Here is a 20,320-nt window from a genome sequence, read left to right on the forward strand (position 1 = left end):
AATTGCTTTTGATATCCGAGCATGAGCTGAGGACGATCCCAACAGCAGCCTTTGGAGTCGTGCTTAGCTCACATGTGGTGAAGCTGAACTAGTGAATTAGTGCGCTGCTATAACATGTTAACCCTGAAGTATTATTCTAACAAGAGTGAAATTACCCCGCCTGTCACTCCGTCTGGGAAATGCAGATTCAGTGATTGAAGCCTAATGAAAGAAATTACTGGAGAGATTAGCGTCTGCAATTTAATATTTTTTTCTGGTATCAGGGCACGCTGAATGGTCCAGCCTCTTTGTTTATCGAAGTCACCATGGCGATATAAAGGCCATTTGCTGTTGCACTTGCCTGATATCCCTCAATGCTGAGCGGAAGGACTATTTTTAGACCACAGCATGAACACAGCATGAGCCGCTCAAACAAAACATTCAGTCAACTTAATAAATCCCAGATGAAATTGAAGTGATTTAAGTGCCTTTGTGGCCACAGCATCAACTCTTCAGCATCCACTCAGATTTTTCAATATTTTAAAAAGAGGGAAATCTATTTATGACTGACTGTTACCTGCTGAGACAATTTATACTTTTAATTTATGCCAACATTTGTACTGTATACCACTTATGTTACCTATCTGAGATTGCAGCTGGACCTCATCTGTTATGAATATTGTCGAGCAGCCAGAAACAGCTTGAAACTATGCTATTTTGTACCCCTCACCATGGTTTTCCAATTGTTTTTCATTAGTATACAGATTGCAAATGGCTTCGTTAACAGTTCCCATGAACAGCACACAAACCATGCACATTTAAAGGTGCACTCAATGATTTTGGAGAAACATAGAGTCTCTCTCCCTTTGTGATGGTGGCCCTAAGAGTCAGTATTTGATAACCTGGGGATGAAAATCACTCTAATTATCTCCACGGCCAGCCCAGTTATCAAAGCAAATCACCTGTCTACTGTATTATCATACAATTGGTCTGTACTTACATGTGAAGCAGATCAACTAGAGTTCAAATTTCAGCTTTCACACCAGTCCAAACAAACTGATCCAAAACTGGAGTTAGAGAATACTGAACTAATTAGTTTCCTATAATCCATGTTTAATTTCAAATCTTTATTTTAACTTTGAATGTCTCAGTTCCTGGATGAGCTCAACCGCGAGCTTGAAAATGCAATTATTATATTTAGATAAGAATTCAAATTAAAGTGAGAATTTTGCTGCAAAATAAATGAATGATTTCAAATTGATCTGTTTCTTTGGTCCTAAGGGATATATATATTTTTTTCTTAATTAGCTGATTAGCAGGGATTCTTGTAATTACTTGATTAATACAATTTGCGAATTTACTTTTCTACTGATTGAAGGTTATTTTGCATGAGGAAGTCAAAATGCCCTAACTGAATGACCTAAAATTAGAACAAATAAACCTCATTTGCTTGACAACATTAATCAGTGTGCTCATAAGGACTTTTTTTTCATAAGGCACATAAGCACAGCTTTTATCTCTTAATTGGTTTGTGTCCAAAAGAGGAGTGTTGTGTTGTGTGTAGTTTAGCTATTGTACTGTAACAATGCCTTCTGAATAAATTCATAAACCTGCGTGTCATTCCTCTCTTGCCAACACAGAGCTGATCCCTTTTTCTCATTTTTGTTGTATTATTGAGCACACAGCATGAAGTTGTGGTATCTGTTAGTTTTAGGCTACTGTATTTTCAGTCACAGACCAAATAAATAACATCTTTGTAGAGGAAATGCTTGGAGCGGGATACAAGTCATTTGCATTTGGATGAAAAATTTGAGCTATCTATTTTTAGCCTCCCTGGGGAGGTTTTATTTGTCCATTGCCCTCGTAGGTGCGTAAGTATTCCTTTTTTTAGTAATGGTGCCTTGACCTAAATCAGTCATTTAAGTATCAACCTGGCCTTCTTTCAGCTTCACAGACCCCTCCCTGGTGTGTACATGCACCACCCTCAGGAGAAATACAGCACGTACGCCAGACATTCAGTCATTGCGCTCAAAGCCCATTCTAAATGCACTCATATCTCTCTGTTTGGGTTGTGTATTGATTTTATGGGGCGACTTGAATACCAACAAACAAGACCATGAATATGTAACTACACTCTGAGATGCTTATGAGCTTACTAGAGCAGTAAGACATTAGCGAGAGATGAAGAATGACTCAGATTTAGTGTCGTTGTGAGCATTAGTCAAGCAGGCAGCAGTGTGTTGTTGTTATTGTTTTCTCAGGGGGAAACCGGGCTGTTGCTCCCGCAGCTAGCCAAGGTCATGTGCAGGCTAACGAATGGCTGGCTCCTGCTGACTGACTGAAGGTGTTTAGGACTATTTTTAGAACATCATCATCAACGTGCCCCCTTTGCCCTTGTGAACAAATGAGGTTTACCTCTCTGGTTGCAGCAGAGTTCCTGGTCAGAGGAGGTTAACGTGGGGAAACATTTTATGTCCTGAAATAGACATACGTGCTCTGCAGCCTTCCCTCGGGCTGTTGTCATGTGTGTCTGCATGTAACTGCGTGTGTACATGTAGGCTATATGTTAGTGTTAGCTTTACTAATAAGCAGATTAGGAGTTTAGTGCAGTCAAACATAAGAAGACTGAAGTTCAACACCGAAGCTCAGGAATCTCCAGGCAATTTCCACGTGGCTCTGAACTAGCCTGTGTGCTATATATATGGGACAAATTGTCTTCAGTTCCTCTGGGAGCTCGGCCCCCCTCCCATCTCACTCTGTCACATCCGCATCTTCCCCTCTTCCTCTTCCTCTCCCTCTGACTGTCACTACCTCTCCTCTCTCCCTGTCTCTTTTATCTCCTCATGTCTTGCTGCTGTCTTTCTTTCTCTACCTCGCTTCTCTTCCCCTCTCTTTCTCTCCCTCCTCTCCCTGTCAGGCAGGATGGTGTAACCCCAGGCTGTGCCAGGGCTTAAGAAGTAATAAGAACTGTGGTGGGCAGATCTATTTTCTGCAGGACACTGGCAGCGTGTGACCAGGAATCCCTTGTCGCTGTGCAGTGTGAAGTGACATTGGAAGCAGGAATCAGGATGGTGTCTTGTCTTACATGCTCTTTGCGGAGAAAGAGGCGCAGATAGAGAGACACAATTATATTAATGAAATCCTTATGCTTAGTTTTCGTTTGGACTATTCCATAGATAGATAGATAGATAGATAGATAGATAGATACTTTATTTATACCAAGGGAAATTTTGACATCCAGTAGAAGCATATAACTGACAACAACAAACTTGACATGTCACAACTAACAAGTAACACCCCCCCACCCAGTTAAAACCGTAAAAACTGAAAAGTAGACCCGCCAGAAAATATTAAATTAGATTAAACCTTTGCAAATAAATAGATTTTGCATTCCGGTGACATGATGAGTGAATTCTGTGGACTTGGCCCTATCTAGCTATAAAGCCAGGAATCTCTTTATGTCTGTTATGCAGATATCTGAAGAACTCTTCATCTGATCTACTTCACACTTGGCAGATGTGTTGCCGAGTTTCTAAGGGAGTGCAGCATCAAATTTGGTGCAATTTGGACATGCGACATGTATCAGTACATTTTGAATAACCACTGCTCAGTACAGCAGTGCGGGCGTGGCTTCAGTGCTCTGGCTTCATGGCTCTGCAGACTGAAACTTGGCTAGTACAAGACATCAGGTTCTGTAACACACATAAGAACTGACATCACACACTAAAGATAAGGTTATTGCATCAGAGGGAACAATGGACAGCCTCACTTTACCCCTCTGTTGTGAACTCATGGGGAAGCAGACATACACCGAATGGAGATCGTCCAGATTTTAAATATCAAACATGTTTGACATTATCAGGACGACTCTGATGACTCAGTGAGCAGTTCAATAGGCTTAAGACTGGATCTGTAAACCCCTCACATGACCAAATAATCGAACAGCATGTTTTGAATGGGCACTGCACTATTAATGTCAATTTAAACCTGCTTTAAATGATTTTTCTGCCCGTAGTGGTAGCGCATCAAGCTGTAAACACATCCTTGGCATACAGTATTATCACCTGCACACATTAAGCTGACATGGAGAAACATTAGCATTTATTTGGAGTGATGTTTCTGGCCACCTGATAAATGTAACTCCAATATTCACTCATTTTTGGTCCTGTTTTGATCTGACCAACTCCTACTCCTGCTCCATCTGTATTTAGCTGCTTAATGCTCTATTATGTTCATTATCATATTATGTTGTAGTTGACAACTTCGTCTGAGGGTGCTGGAAACGAGGTTGATGAGAGCGGTGAACAAAAACAGTCAAGTGTCAGGCTGTAAAGTCAGAACAATGAGCTGAAAGATGTGGAAATTATTGGTGGAAGTCATTTTTTCCCCTTGTCCAATATAAAATTAGTGATGCGTGCAGCTTTAGATTAAATTTCAAGAAATGCATTAATTTGAAATATTGCTTTGATGTTTGCAGAAAAAAGGATGGCTCACTGTTAAGCCGTCTGTGTATGGATGATGAGTCACAGCTCTACTCGTACAGTAGATCTAATTCCGTCTATTTGCTTTTTTTGCTCCATCTATTTGCTCTTGTGTATGCAGAGCTGTGTTTAAGAGCTATTTATCTTGACTGATGATTCAGTTAAACATTATGACTTGCCATATATACAGTAACTAATTTACTTTTCTGTCCACATTATCATTTTTATGTGGTTGGAAACACATTTATTCACTCCCAGTAATAGACTGTGTGAACCTTTCCCGCCCTGAACCGATGAACTCTTAATTTTCCTATTGTGCCTCTGAGCTTAAGAGAGAAACCACAGGTCTGTGTGATGTGTCTTCCCTCTACTTTAGTTAATGATAAGCTTTACTATCAAAGAACAATTATATAAAATGACTAAATTAAAGCTGTTATTGTGGTGTCTTATAATGCGAAATCAAGACCAATTCAATGCACCACTCAGCCCCTGCTGTGAGCCGCCATGCTCCCTCTGTGCTATTGAGAATGCTTTGGGTCATGTGACTGAGGATGAGCGGTTATTCAGAATTAGGCCAGAGATGGGCCCAAGGGGAAATCCCACAGTGACCACTCCAAATGCTGTCTTCTGTGTGCACCATCTGTGTATGTATGTCCTCATATGTGTGTTCATTCTCTTGCACAAAGGTCTGTAAGGGTTGTGTGTTTTTTTCACAGTGAGGTCACATGAGCTCCAGTGTGTAGCGTGAATAAGGTTGTGAGAGCTTTCTCAATCTGGCAGACTATATATCGATAGAAAATTACATTTAATTGGCTCAGGCAAATTGTTTATGTTTGGGCTGTATGTATGATTCATGACTGGTTTGTTTAGTGTAACGGCCGGAGAATCACATGGAGATGCCGGTGGAGAGTAAATAATTGAGTATTTAGGCCAGATCAATGTCAAGTCCTCCGAGGGGTCAGGAGATTAACCTCTGTCAAAAGTCTGAGGGCACTGTCTGAAAAAATGCCTTTTAACCAAATAAAATCGTTCCTTTTTTTAAATTGCCGCATAAATCAGACTCAATCTAATCATCTTGGACACGGGCCAGGGTTTTACATCATCTTAAAGATCACATCAGTCCTGAGGATATGCTTGAGACAAACCACACAGTCATGAATTAGAAGTTGGATCATCCTCTTGGAGCAATGCATCTTCTCCGGCATGTCTGCACTCAGTCTTCCATTATAATGGATCATCGTGTGATCAGATTTTTTATGTTAACTCAAAGATGATTAAGCCTCACTCCTCTCTACCTCTGGAGGTTATGCAGTTAACTCTATTCTGGATCTCACGCTGTGCCCCTATGGGCTCCATGCATACAAATGTGGAGTTAAATGTTTAATTTGAACGTATGGGACTTGTAACTGTGTACTCTTGTAACAGCCTTGTGTGTGTTCCCTCGCCAATCTATACGTTCCCAGAGGTCCCCTTATAGCCAGCCACACCATAATGCATATTCATATTTTCTTCCCACAATGGGATTTCCTCATTACCTCGAGAGCAAAATGCTATAGGCCCATGACCAAGTGAAGAATGGGGTTGGCACGCTGTTTATTATTGCTTTTGTTGAGGGCACCCACTAGCTAATGGTTAATCATCACAAGGTAAACATGAAGATGGATTATATGACAGACCAGACAGATCACGACTCATTTATCATCATCCGCCTTTTTCTTAAAGCAACACCCGCCGAGCTAAATGGCGAGAGCTCTGCAGTCTCTTTCTCCGTGTGGAGATTCTGTCATATGAGAGGAAGATCTGTTGGAATATTTTTTTTTTGTTTGACAGACGCTGAATTATTAATGCGTGCTGAATGTACTGTCACATGAAAGCAACTGCTCTTAACGACCAATTTCAGTTTATTTTCAGCTGTTTCATCTTTGTGTGGTTGACTCTACAGATAGGTCTTTTATCTCGGTCTGTGCCTGCCTTGGGCTCGGGAGGATTGCAGGGTGTCGGTGAAAGTCGATGGCAAATTACTATAGTCGCATCATTAATACCAATTAAGTAATGGTGCTTTTCATCCAGTGTTTTGATGAAACTATTTGACATTCACAGATAGAGGTTTTCTCAGCAAATGGAAATATTTACAGCCAGGGATGGGATTAATGAAGAGTGTTGCTCTGTAGCGTTTGACCTTGACAGCTACAAACTGCTTGTTGTTACCATAGAACAGTTTCTTATCAGCACTGTGAGCCCAATTGAGGAAAAAGGTTGGGTAATGAACTCGGTGCTTTTAATGGTACCGACTGAATTATGCCAGTACAAGCAATCAATCAGTGCCAACTTTCAGCACCTGACAATGTATCCTGGAGAGAGAATAAAGAGAGAGAGCGAGACATGGGTCTGAAATGAAACCCCCCCCTGAACATCGAGTGCAGGGAGATTCTCCGCTTGGCGAGTACATTTCATAACCCTATCCACCGTATTGGCGGGTAAATAAAATAGTCATCAAATGAAAGAAAACTATGCTGAGAGTCTCTGCAGTATGATGTCATTTATGGGCACACTGCTTCTGTCCTCACACACACACACACACACACACACACACACACACACACACACACACACGCAGACAGGGACTCTATGGTGCATTCAAATGTGCCACATAAACTCAGAAATCTAAAGTCGAATGCCCACAAAGGTTTTTTGAAAAGGGAAAATTTCTGTTTGTTGAAATATATAGGCCTTTTTTTTAAACAGTATGTTTAATAATTAAATGCAAAAATCACAAAAATATCCTTTTCAGCTCTTCATATGTAGATTTAAAAAAAATCTAATCAAATTGTTATCAGCAAACTCAACCATATTCTTGTACCAAAGGTCCCCAAGTACCTCCGTGATAATTTTAAAGTATCAAGAGAGTTAAGTATTACTGATATCGAGAAAGTAGTACCGGTATGCTTAGTACTGTATTTTACTGGTATTGGTGTCAGTTCGTACTGGTACCTTTACCTAACTGGGCTGTAAGATATGGCAGGCTTCAATACTGGTATCAGTATCACTAATACTGGTATTGGTGCAACCATTTAAAATCGATCCAAACTGATCGGTTTCAATCTCACTGGTACTGATAACTGTATTGCTGTCATTGTCATTACTTTTTTGTTTTTTCTCTATACAGCATTTTAATAAATAGATACTAAAATTGTGATTGAATCATAAATCATGAAAATCATTTGGAAAAAAACTAATTACAAAACAGATTCTGCGCATACTAAACTATTATGGTGCCAGTATTGGTATCCAGCCCTACTGATAAAAAGTGATCAGGATCAAGCCATAGAAAAAGGTTACAGCGTAAATGTATGATTATCCTGGTATGTATGGGTGAGTGATACATGTAAGTCATTGTCTTTTGGTGAAATGTTGTTGTGGTGATAGGATAGGTTGGGTAAATTAATAATTCCCAATAAACAGTGATTAAGTTCTGTCTGATGTAAGGTATAGCAGTGGAACACAGTTCATCACATTTGGCATCAGTGTGATACATATAGTTTGCCTGTATTAAGCATTTTCTGACATATTGGAAAATTATTCTTTTCAATATTGTTATAGTGATTCCACACATGTTGCCTGGTCATACTGGTTTGCAAAGCTCAACAAAACAGCCTCAAACTAACCAAACCTCTCTCTCTCTTTCTTTTCCAGTCCTATAGAATCCTGCCAGAACTTCTACAAAGATTTCACGTTACAGATCGATATGGCCTTCAACGTCTTCTTCCTTCTTTACTTCGGCCTGCGGGTAGGCTGCATGCATGCTCACACATGCACGAAGCATACACTCATTCATGCATATACTGATACACATTTACAGACATGCAGTTCAACACACTCGCACAAACAATATGCACACAGCCATAAAGGCAGACATTGTTTTACATACTGTACATTGAAATCTTCTATAAAATCTCATCAATACACCACATCCCGGTATACTGAATGTTTATATTTTCTTTTTTAAGATAAAGAATTAAAATTTTCAAGTCAGTACATTTTGATTAAAGCTGTAACATTTTTACAGGACAACCCACAACACTTGCACAAAAGACACCACCTAAAGTCACCTACGATTGCTCCCACAGCATGCCTTTAGATTAAACTGACACTGTTGTAATGATGTCGCGAGCATGGCTGTCATGCCAGAGCAGCATTCCAGTGGTGCAAACGCAAGCCTGACATCCTGAATGAATGAATAAATAAAATGATAAGCTGCTTACCCCACCAACCATTTGCATGACTCAGCAAGTGGGGTGAAGCTTTTGTCATTCTATACAGTATGCCAGCAATGCCAAAGGAAGACACAGCATGCAGTTTTAAATGGTGGGCGACAGCGGGGTGGAGGTGTTTTGTAAAACATTAAAAGTCATGTTCAATGCCATCTCTATTTCTTTTGACAGTTTATAGCAGCCAATGATAAGCTGTGGTTCTGGCTGGAGGTCAACTCAGTGGTCGACTTCTTCACTGTTCCTCCCGTGTTTGTCTCAGTCTACTTAAACAGAAGCTGGCTTGGTAAGTCTGGATATTTCTTTTAGGTGTTTCCTTCAATTTCCCTTTCGCAGCTCTCCGTTTCATAAATCCATTCTCACTATACAGCCTCGCTTGCTCCCACCATTTTTCATTTCTTCTCTCAGCTCCTCTGTTGCACCACTCCCTTTTCTCTATTTCTTTTTTTTGCCCTCTATCTTCACATGTCACCCCTCCTTTTATCAGTCCCTATCTCTCCCTCTGCCTCCCGATCCCCCTTCTGTCTCCCCATTACTGGGAGTGTGTCTCTGAGGCCCTCTCGCTCTGGGCTGCAGTCAACTTTCCCTCATCATTGAAAGTGACAGGGCTGGGTTCCTCTGATGTTTCAGGGAACACAGACACAGCAGAGTGGATGGGCTAATGGGAGTGAGAGTGACTCAGAATCGGGCTGCGTGTCTGTGTGTGTGTATGTGCTTGTGCTTCAGACTCATTGGTAATTGCCCTGTCGGGATGTTGCACCTGGAATACCTCACAGCGGTCTGTAACTGCCATCTAATGGGCTCATTCCCTCTCACGCAAAAAAAGGCTCATGCAAAATCATGTGTTGTCCCAATACACGCACACAAAGCACACAAATGCACACACACTCTTGCATGAGCAGACTGGAAAACACCCTAACCTGCATTATGTAACGACCTACTTTTCTCAGTGTGTTCGGAGTATTGTGTCCTAAATTACACTGCAGTAAAAAGAGTTTCTTTGTAGCGCTGCCTGTGAAGCTAAATACTCACACTGACCTTTCCTTCAAACACGCATCTTACTTACTCAGATACATTGAAAGGAAAATCCTGTTTCAAATCCTTTTTTTCCTTTCGACAATCATTCTCAATGGTTGTAGGCCCTTTTCACTGAGGACAATTTGTCCACTCACAGTAGGAAAAGGACAGGCCTAAATAAGAAAATGAGTGATGGCTGAATTCCATGTTATTCAGTTTCAGGGTCTGGGTAGCGCACATGCTTGTTTACTGTTGGTTAACTGGGACACCTAACCAAGAATGGAGCCATCCTGGTTAGTTTATGTTAGCGGACTCTAATTTCTAACTAACGTTAGCTGCTGTTGCTCTTACTCGGAGCAGATAGAGGCACTGAGATGAGCAGAACTCGAGAACTTTAGAACATGCATAACCTCGCATCCTTCTGACTGTTGCAGAATATCCAACCCGAATTCTTCACAAAGAAGTCCACAGACCAGCAGTGTTAAACCACTTAAACATATCGTCCACAGACTTGTAACCAAGAGAGACGGAAAAGATCTCACTGTTTCACTTAACATTGTAATCTGCTCACATATGGCCAAAAAGTGATTAATACATTTAAAGTGTTATAAATTGTTGCACAGAGCCCCTTTAATGTTATTAGTAACATCTCTGCGTTTCATCCTATGACAAGTCAAAATGTATGTTGTGGAAAAACCCTATAATAATAAGTAACAATTGCCTAATTTCTGATTATTGTTAGTAAGGGGTCTGACTGGGCATGAAATATGAGCAATCAGTTGATCATACAGGTTTTAAACAACCCCCCCAGGTTAACCAAACTTACTTGAAAGAGAAGGCGGACGTCTGTTTTAAAGGTCCATTACTGTTTACAGACTTCCTGATTCAACTTTGACCGACCATGCTTACTGTAGTTGTACATGCATGTTTACCTGTGCAGTCAAGGATTTTTACCAACATTTTGGCTGTGCCACTTTGATATAAAACATTGGATTATAGATCAGATATAGAAAAGAGCTGCAGAGATTTAATGAATGATCAAATAATCAAATGGCATCTTAAATTTAAGGATGATAGAAAGAGATCACCTTGTTAAATTGTCATGAATATCTTGAACCATGAACCAAACACTAACTCGATTAATGAGGAGAATAATCAGCAGATTTTTTAAAATGAGAATAATCACTCGTTGCAGGTCTGCTAATTTATTACTAATTGTTCATTTCTGTTGGACTTGCATGTTGTTGTAGTGATGTTGCCGAGCTCTCAATCTCAACAATTACTTTTCTAGAAACCATGACCAAAGTATTTAAAATAACACCCAAATTGTAATAAACCTTTATTTGTTACATGATATGAATCAGTCACACTCAGATTCAGGGTTGTGGAAGGGTCTGCCTTGTATCCCACAGTGTATGTTCTTACATGAACACTTGCATTAAATCTGTGAAGTAATATGAAACTGTGAAAAGTCTGATCTCTGAAGTGATGAAGTTTTCTTAAGCTGTGTAATGAATTGGATATGGCCAAGTCAAGTAATCCGGTTCCTGGTATTCATGATGTAAGCTGTCCTCATCTCATCCCCAGTAAAGTGTTGGGCCTTGATGAGGATGATGAAAGACTGTGAAATGCTGGTCTGGCTGCAGCCTGACACTCTGCAGTGAATAATTACCTGTGATCATTACATATCCTGCATCTGGGGTTAGGCAAATATGCCTTTTTATATACAATACAGCTGCAGTGTGGGTTGTTGTGTATAAACAGCAGCTAAGAGTGTGAATTCATTGTTTTTGAGAGATGCCCTAGATTCCAGGGCTATTAATATGCATTTATTTATTTTATTACTATAATGTTCAAAAGGGAATAATTTTGAGGTCTATATTTGCTGCGTTGGACATATATAACCACAGCACATTATAGTAGCAGAACTCCCACTGGCTCAAGTATATATTTAGTGGTGGTGTGTGTTAAAGGCTACATAGAGTGTTGCAAAGCCTGAGTTATAAAATGAACAGTGTTTAGATCTGCAGTCGGATGTTGTGTACCCTAACAGGCAGAATACTAATTAGGCGCTGAAAGTGTCTGTTAATATTCAGACTCTGAGGAGGTAGGACAGGAATCATGATTAGCTGCTTATATCCTGTATTATGGAAATTACGACATACAGTAAGTGCCCTGTTGTGACAGGAAAATAAGAGCAATTAATCAGTGTGAGTCTGAGAAAATGACAAGATCCAGGGCCTTTGATAGCAGCTAATAAAAAAATGAAATTGCAGCTGTCTTAAAGACGGGTGGCAGAAGTACACATATTTTTCACTCAAGTAGAAGTACAGATACAGTGTAAAAAAAGAGTAGAAGTACTGATTCAACTTCTTCACTCAAGTAAAAGTAAGAAAGTGTCATGTTAAATGCAAAGGGACTCAAATGTAGACAAACAGGCAGGTTGAAACAACAAAACGTGAGCTTTAATGATGTAAGCTGTAACCAAAAGTCCAAAATCCTAAAAAAAACACCAAAAGGCAAGCAGCAAAACTAACAATAACAGGTGGGAGCAAATCCACCAAAGGATGAGAAATACAGAAACCAAAAGAAGAATAAACCAAAAGCTCAGGGAACACAAGCGGGAACGCCAGGAACATGGCAACACCAGGAACATGAGGAATATGAGGAACACAGGAGACACAGGACTGACACTGGGTCCCGTGTCTCCTGACAAACCAACAAAGAGTGAGGGAATAACACAGGCTTAAATACAACCTAAAGCAAGCAGGGATGAGGTGCAGGTGGAGACACAGGGAACAGGGCAGTGCTAAGAGGATGATGTGAGACGGGTGTGGGGCAGAAATCAGACTGAGGAGGAGCGCAGGAACACAGGAGGGAAACAGAACACCAGGAACACAGATGAGCAGGAAGACACAAGAAGATATAATTACAGAATAAAACAGGAAATAACTAAACCAAACACTCAAACCATGACAAGAAAGTACAAAAATATCCCTCTTAAGTACATTTTACCAGCGATTTCTGTGCAAAGCTAATTACGTCATATTAATATAATTCAAAAACTTTCAATCTTAAAGATGGATAGAGTTGAGTATCATTCTCAGGACATCAAATACTAACATTTAGGGTTAGTAAGGCGTCCCGAGCACAACAAAGATTTGAGCAAATAAAAAAAATACAGGCAGGGTCTCTGCAGATATGAGACACGAACACGACTTTTCGCCCCATTCGAGTCTCCCTGGAGTCTGTTTCCGTCTCGCAATGTCTGCGGTGCACCATGCACTGATTTTTTTAATCTTGTGATGATGGGAAGGTGCTATGCAATGGTGCAAAACAAAAATAATCCATAATTCCCCTCAAACGCGAGCCTGTTTTGAAAATATAAGGAGTAGAAAGTACAGATATTTGTGTGAAAATGTAGGGGAGCAAAAGGAAAGGAAAAATTAAATACTCAGGTAAAGTACTAGCAAAGACTATTGCCCCTTATTAATGTCTTCCTCCAGAAAGCTGCAGGGCAGTACTGGTTTTCCTAATAATCAATAGACTAATCGATAATTGGTGCTACCTTCATTTAGTAAAGTGTATAGACAGTCTTTTTTAGAGGAAGCCATGGTGGTCGTTAAGAATGTGTATTGTGTTCCTTATTCCCGATAGAGTAGCTCATCTTTTCTGGGGAATACGCACCACAGCCAGCATAATTCATCATAATTACACTACCACTGGTCTCACTCTTCATGCTGTGGGCCTGCATGAGAAGACTGTTGGAGATCCAGTGGAGGTGTGCTCAGATTATAAAAAGGCCACTAATAGGGGTTCTGCCCTGTGCTGTGTGGTAGCGCGCTCGCCCACTCTGCACCCGAGGAAGTATATGCTGTATGCATTTCAAGTTATGTTCTTTCCCTGCCTCTGCAAATTGGACATTGATTGAAAGGAGGGGAAACGATGTGCGGCTAATGCAAGAGGGCTTGCAGAGTTCTTCCTTGGAAAAGGGAATTAATCTCCTTTAACTACTCGAACTGAGCATTGCTCCCAAGAGAGTCCTAGCGGTGGAGGATTAGCATATGGATGGTTGAAAGTCTCAACTCAACTTCATGCTTGAATCGTTGAAAACCACAAGGGGACCGCAATGTTGGTCTGGATTATTTTTAGCACCGTGGGGCCATTCACAGGCAATTTTACAATCTAAACTGTTGTATTTGATGGATGTATTTTGTTTTCTGATTTTGTGGCAGCATCTTAAATGTTGATGTTGAGCTGGCTTTGAAAATGTACAGCAGTGTGGTAGCCTTCAGACATGGCTTTGATTCTAACCTGCTACTGCCTCCTAGTGGTGCTTTAGTATACTGTTTGTTGATCCCTTGTGTTTCCCTGCTGAAAGAGGCTTACAGTACCTGACATGGTCATGGGCATCAGTGCATCTGCCTCATATGGCCCTTCAGTAGCTGGCAGGAAGCCTCCATGTACATTCAGGGGCGGGGAAACAAATTTGTGGGAAGTTTAAGCCTCTTTGCTGAAGCTGAGCTTCTCACGTGTATCACGTGTTTGCAGTAAGTTGAGTTATAGTTACAGCAAAAATGAATTGTTGTCAAATGTATGCATTACTGCACGTGCTGTCTAACCAGCATGAATGTCCAGTGAGGTCCAGTGCTCCAGTGTATGTGTGTTTTAATGCTGCGTGGCATCGTATAATCTAATCCTTGCTGGCTTGACTGTCAGTATTATCCCAGATGAAGCATCCCAGACTGCTGATTGATAAAAGGTCCCAGTAGGCTTCTCTGCCAGGACATGTGACAGAGAGGCCATGCTCTGGCTCGCAAATCCTCAATGAAGTAAGAGTGGGCATGGAGCAGAAAAACCCCTTTGAATGAGCATCTGGCCGGCTGACACTTGTGTGTGCGAGAGGCTTTGGCATGTGTGGGGAAGAGATTTTCTCATACGTGAACACGTGATTGAAGGGAGCAGAATTTCATTGAGAGTTTTTCAACACATGCGCTCGCAAACACAAGTGTGAGCACATTGTATTGACGTACAGTACATTTATTCTGTTTTGACAATGATTTTTGTCCCCAGTTGGGAAATGAGTCCTAAAATGTGATGATGAAAAGAGATATTTGTCCCACAAAGTGTTGAACACATGGCACACACATACACAGATGTACAGTATAACACAAACACAGATGCTTCACACTAATTGAGAGACTGCTGTCCCCAGAAGCCGCCATCAGAGCATCACTCAGTCTTTAAAGTGTGGTAAAATGTCTAATATTTGTAGTCTGAGTGCCAAATTTTCAAAGCAGTTGTTGATTATACTTTTCAATGTTTACTCATTTCTGTTTATACCTCCAACACAAAAATTCACAAAGAATATCCATTCTATTTTACCATTTAGCAACCATTTAACACAAATACATATTCCATGTCTGAAAAGGACGAAGGAGAAGAAAACTCTTAGTGCAGCCGACATCACCTGCCCCCTTCTCAAAACTACATAGACAGATGGTGTCGTGGCAACTTGTTAAAAACCTACTTCTTGCAATGATGCAAAGGGTTCTGACGTGTGTAGTCTACCATGTCCACTCTCTTTTTGCACTTCTGGAAGCTAATAACTCCCCTTGATTAAATATTTTAAATGCCATCACAAAATTGACTTACAAAGAGAGTAAAGAACAAAAGCTGTTAGTGCAACATGGCTCCTCCAGCTGGTTTCCCTTTACTTTCTGATAGTCCTTTAATTGAATAATACCTGATGGACATTTCTCAGGTTATTCACCAAAACATCTCCCATTCCACAGAAAGAACGGCTTGGATCTCTCTCTTAAGTAAAAGTAGCAATATCACATTGCAAAAATATTTCCTCGTGAGTATATACAACCCACCAGACTTACACTACATGTGGTAGTGGAGTGGTTTCAGCCCAGACGCCAGGATAAAATGTTGGCAAACCACTGATACATTCACATTTGTTAATTTCACAGGCAACCCAGTGAGCAAAGAGTGGATTAGATCATGTCTTTTAGACCTCATTTATGGACATCCAAGACGTCTAAAAGACGTCCTCTGGGGAGCCAGAATGAAAGTTTTTTATACGTTTTTTCTGGACATTGTATAGACGTTTATATATCGTTTATCAGCTAATTCTGGCTGTCAGTGGACGTCCAGATCATAGCCAGTATGAACGTCCAATCTCAACTAATTCTGGATGTCAGTGGATGTCTAGATTATGGCCTGACTGGACGTCTTTTCTCAACGTCATTTATCGACTAATTCTGGCTGTCAATGGACGTCCAGATCATGGCCTGGTCATGCCAATAGTCAGGCCATAATCTAGACATCCACTGACATCCAGAATTAGTTGAGAATAGACGTTCATACTGGCCACGATCTGGACGTCTAAAAGATAAAATGATGTCTAAAAGACGTGATCTAGACCACACTTTGCTCACTGGGAACATACCATGTTGACACTTCTACAAGCCAAAACATGATCTTTTCCTAACCCTAACCAAGTGATTTTTGTACTTCAATCTAACCAGACTTTAAGCACAGCCTCGTCACAAGGTAAAACTGAAAATTGAACATAGAGAAACATAAAGTTGCATCATTAATGTAAAGGTTCCACATATCTGTGGTTTGCAGAAACTTACATTACATTTATTCTGGTGATTGGGTTGCTTCAGTAATTATACTGACAGTGTATGGGCAAACAGGTATTACCTTAAAGATGCGCGATTGATTTAAACATACTAGTTTGTATGATATGTTGTCCAAACATGTCTAAAGACAAAAGTGTTTATACTTGTTGCAAATGGCCACCCTTAAAGGTGTGATTAAAAGCCTGTAGTCATAGAGAGGGGTGAGAAACTGTACAAATGGGGACAACGCTGCACACTTCTGGACAATCTCTCCTCTCCGGCCTCATGGCATTGCACTCGCTTTTACACATAAACGTGACATAAGTAGTTGCGAGAGGAATAAAAAAAGAGAAGTTAAACCCTGCCTAATTGGAAGTGCCATACTAACCCTCATACTGATGATCAAATCTAAATGCAACATGTCATGCTAAATGTTATTAATTCCTCCATAAATGGCCCATATGAGACCTATATGCAAAACCATGACAGAGTATGTGGAGTATGTGAAAGAATCACACCCATATAACTAATAAGGCAAGCCCAATTAAAGCTGTCGCAAGCAACCATTTTAACAGCTGAAAGGTGAGGTGAGGTATTTTGAAGGTCTAGAAATTGTAGATGTTTATTGTTCTTTTTAGAAATTTAAAGAGTAAAAAAATATTCTGATCTATTTTCGTCTCAAAATCCACTAAAGAAAAGGCTTTTTTTGTATTCTTGGTCAGAAACAGCAGATAAAACATTTCTGAAAAACTTTGTTTTCTGAAGTCAAGTCAAGAACAGTTGGGCTCAGGAATATGAATGTGTGCTGTAATGTACTTATATCACACAAGGGTGGATTGGCAGAATGGTCTTTGAACATATTTCTATCAGCAATAAAATGTACTACTATTATGTCTGTCCTTATATCTTCAAGCCTCTGTGGTGCTGAAAGACGCACAGACATATTGTATCAATGGTTAATTTTGCACCTGTTTGCATCTCTTACAGTACATAACATTTAAAGTCGGTGTCTTATTTATTTGGAGCACCACAAATTGGGTGGTGCCACTGAGTTCTTACGCGATGCCATACATGGATAATCTTGCCCAGGGTATTACCGGTCTAAAAATGTTCAAGGTCATGTTGAAAATGACCTTTTAATTCTTATGTTGTCATTAAAGAATGGATCCCTAATCTGACAGAAGTCTTGCCATGTTTGACAAAATCTGTTGTAACTGAGCTGACTCCAGCCCGGAGCTGTACAATAACTGTAAGCTACCAGCAGCTCATTTAAACTCAGCTGTTTGAAATTTCCCAGTGGAAACAGGACACTGACACAAGTCGGGATTATTGTTTTTGTCCTGTATTATTTTCATTTTAACTTTATCTCTGCTAATCCCTGGCAGGGGTCAGACTTTTTTTTTTTTTTTTAGAAAACATTTTCAACACAGCTGTGTGTTGATGGAGACAAAGCTTTCCAAGGGTTCATAGTAGAGCACTAAAAGGGGCAAGAGAAAGGTAAATCTGTTTGGGTTGTGAGGATTAAAGGCACTGTAACAAAATGGGGAAAAAAACAAACCTATATTAAAGCTGATATTTTGCACACAGAGACACAGTCCCTGGTAAGACTGGCATGATTAGACAAACAAAACAGCTCCAGCTGTCTCATCTGTCTGCAGCAGTGACCATGGATTTAACAGTATTTAGAGATGTTTGTGTTACAAGGAACTTTTAACGCTGATTGGGTTTTGCTTTAACTAGGAATTATCTCTTGTCGTTTTCGGGAGTTGCTTTTGAAATTCTACCCACCGTTGCCCCAAATATTTTTTGGCAAGCTGATTTTTTAATTCCCATCTTGGGAAGAAGACAAAGGAATTCCTTGGACGGGATTGAAAATCTGAAACAATGCTTCCTCAAAAGCTGCTTATGTACCGGCGTTCACCCAGTGACGCTAATTTGGACATCCTCAGAGAGACACGGAGGCGAAAGAAGTCCGGTGGCGATCTTTATCATCATGGGTACAGGGTGAAGCCGGGCTATCATGCACGGGAGAATAAGGAAGAGCAGACTGGACTGTATTATTCAGTACGGTCCAATTTAAGCATCCTCTCCAACTGGGGTAAGGGCGTTAGTTTCAGTGGATGCACATACATTGTCTGTTTTTATGACTTTCTTAACCCCGATCTTGAAGTTGAATCTTGAATAGAGGTGGTTAGTCTGTTTGCTGACAAGCATGTGGCCACTGTCTTATCTTCCCAGGCAGTAAATCATATCACTTTTCGTCACACAAACTGACACACATAGGAACAGAGCACACACACGTTTGCATGGGATCAGTCGTGTTATGTAAAAAGACAATGAGGCAGGTGTCACGTTGTTCTGTAATCCCACAGCGAGCTGCTCTTGGATACAGACTGAGGCTGATGTAAAGTAGGCCACATAATGTTCCCCCTAACTTGTTTGAATGCATAAATAATTCCAACACATCATCTTGAATAAAGTGTTTTTGTAACTTCTTCTTGTGTCTCACAGACTAAATTTTGCATCATATGCCTAAGTGCTGCAGAAAAACATTTGGACCTGTCTGAGTGAATTTAGTCTTTCTTCACAGCTGCTGCTTTCATATTTCCCTGCTGCTGCTGCTGCTGCTGCTGCTGCTGTCAAGATGTTTCGGAAAACACCAAACTTATGGATACGTGTGTGAATATGAACCAGTGTGAGATTGATTCTGATCCCTCTCTCTCTCTGTCTCTCTCTTTGTCTTTTTCCTCACAGGTTTAAGATTCCTGAGAGCGCTAAGATTGATACAGTTCTCGGAAATCTTACAGTTTTTGAATATCTTGAAAACAAGGTAGGAATAAAGTTTTCCTCATTCATCCATCAGTCGCGTAGATTAATATTAAGCTGCATGTCTTAAGCATATTTTATGAGGTATCATAATTATATGTTTAAGTTAATAATGATGTGTTTTATGTGTGGTTTAAGAGTCCCATTCTGTGCGTCATTGTGCTCCCTTTCATCATTTTTATAGCACATTCTCCCTTTGTTTTTATCTGTTGATATGCCCACAATCTATTTAAGTTCCACCTCAGCTCCCCTGGCTTTAAAGGTTATTGTGAGTCACATCAGGCTCCGTCCTGCTGTTACTTTCATTATCTCACCAATCTCAGTGTGTGTGAGCGTGTGGTCTAATGTCTTTTGAGAGTTTTTATGTCTTTTACTTCTTCGTCTCTCCAGCAATTCCATCAAGCTGGTGAACCTATGTTCCATCTTCATAAGCACATGGCTCACAGCTGCTGGATTCATACATTTGGTAAGTGGACAGATGTGAGGGCCAGTGGGGTCCAGTGATTAATGAGCCAGTGAGGAGGGTGACTGACTAACTGGTGCGATACAACTGTGACACGCAGTACTTTTCAAAAACCCTGGTGGCAATGCACCAATTCAACTTTCTCTCCCAATACTGCTTCCAGCAACTTAACTCATAATAATAACTCATATAATATACTCTCAATAGTTAACTCACTAGAGAGCAAAAAATTGAGATTTCTGACATGTACTTGTGGAAATTTTGAGAGCACTAGTCGTGGATATATTCATGCACATTCTGATGGAACGCTGGAACATTATGAGTAATGCTGCTCCAGGACCATCATTTCAATTCACCTATCACATTTTGGCAATGTCATAACCATGGAGAAAGGACAGAAAAACATGCACATGGGGGAAGTTATTCTTTCTAACATGCAGTTAATGTTGTGAAAGGGTCTATTTTAGCCTGAATCATCTTTTGCTGAACTTAACCAAGTATTTTGGTTGTCTTAACCTAACTAAACTTTGGCAGAAAACTGTAAAAACAAAACAAAACATCAATAAAAAATACAGGAAATAATAAGTGAACCTAGTGTAAAAAAAGTGGACAGTAGAGCAATATGTTCCCAACAAGACACAAACTCCGCAG

The 20,320-nt window shown here is 40.3% G+C and overlaps 1 protein-coding gene across 8 annotated transcripts in view; it reads left to right on the forward strand.

Moving 5' to 3' along the window:
• Positions 1-20,320, forward strand: part of kcnma1a (potassium large conductance calcium-activated channel, subfamily M, alpha member 1a) — a 159,027-nt gene that overhangs the window by 76,545 nt on the left and 62,162 nt on the right. For all 8 annotated transcript variants that reach the window (XM_084375204.1, XM_084375205.1, XM_084375206.1 and 5 more), the window contains exons 4-7: positions 8,154-8,247; positions 8,903-9,014; positions 19,135-19,210; positions 19,597-19,672. In XM_084375204.1, coding sequence (XP_084231330.1) covers positions 8,154-8,247; positions 8,903-9,014; positions 19,135-19,210; positions 19,597-19,672 — 358 coding nt within the window. The remainder of the gene's footprint in view (positions 1-8,153; positions 8,248-8,902; positions 9,015-19,134; positions 19,211-19,596; positions 19,673-20,320) is intronic.

Source organism: Pagrus pagrus (genome assembly GCF_965226575.1).
Source record: "Pagrus pagrus genome assembly, chromosome: 15".
Taxonomy (NCBI): Eukaryota; Metazoa; Chordata; class Actinopteri; order Spariformes; family Sparidae; genus Pagrus; species Pagrus pagrus.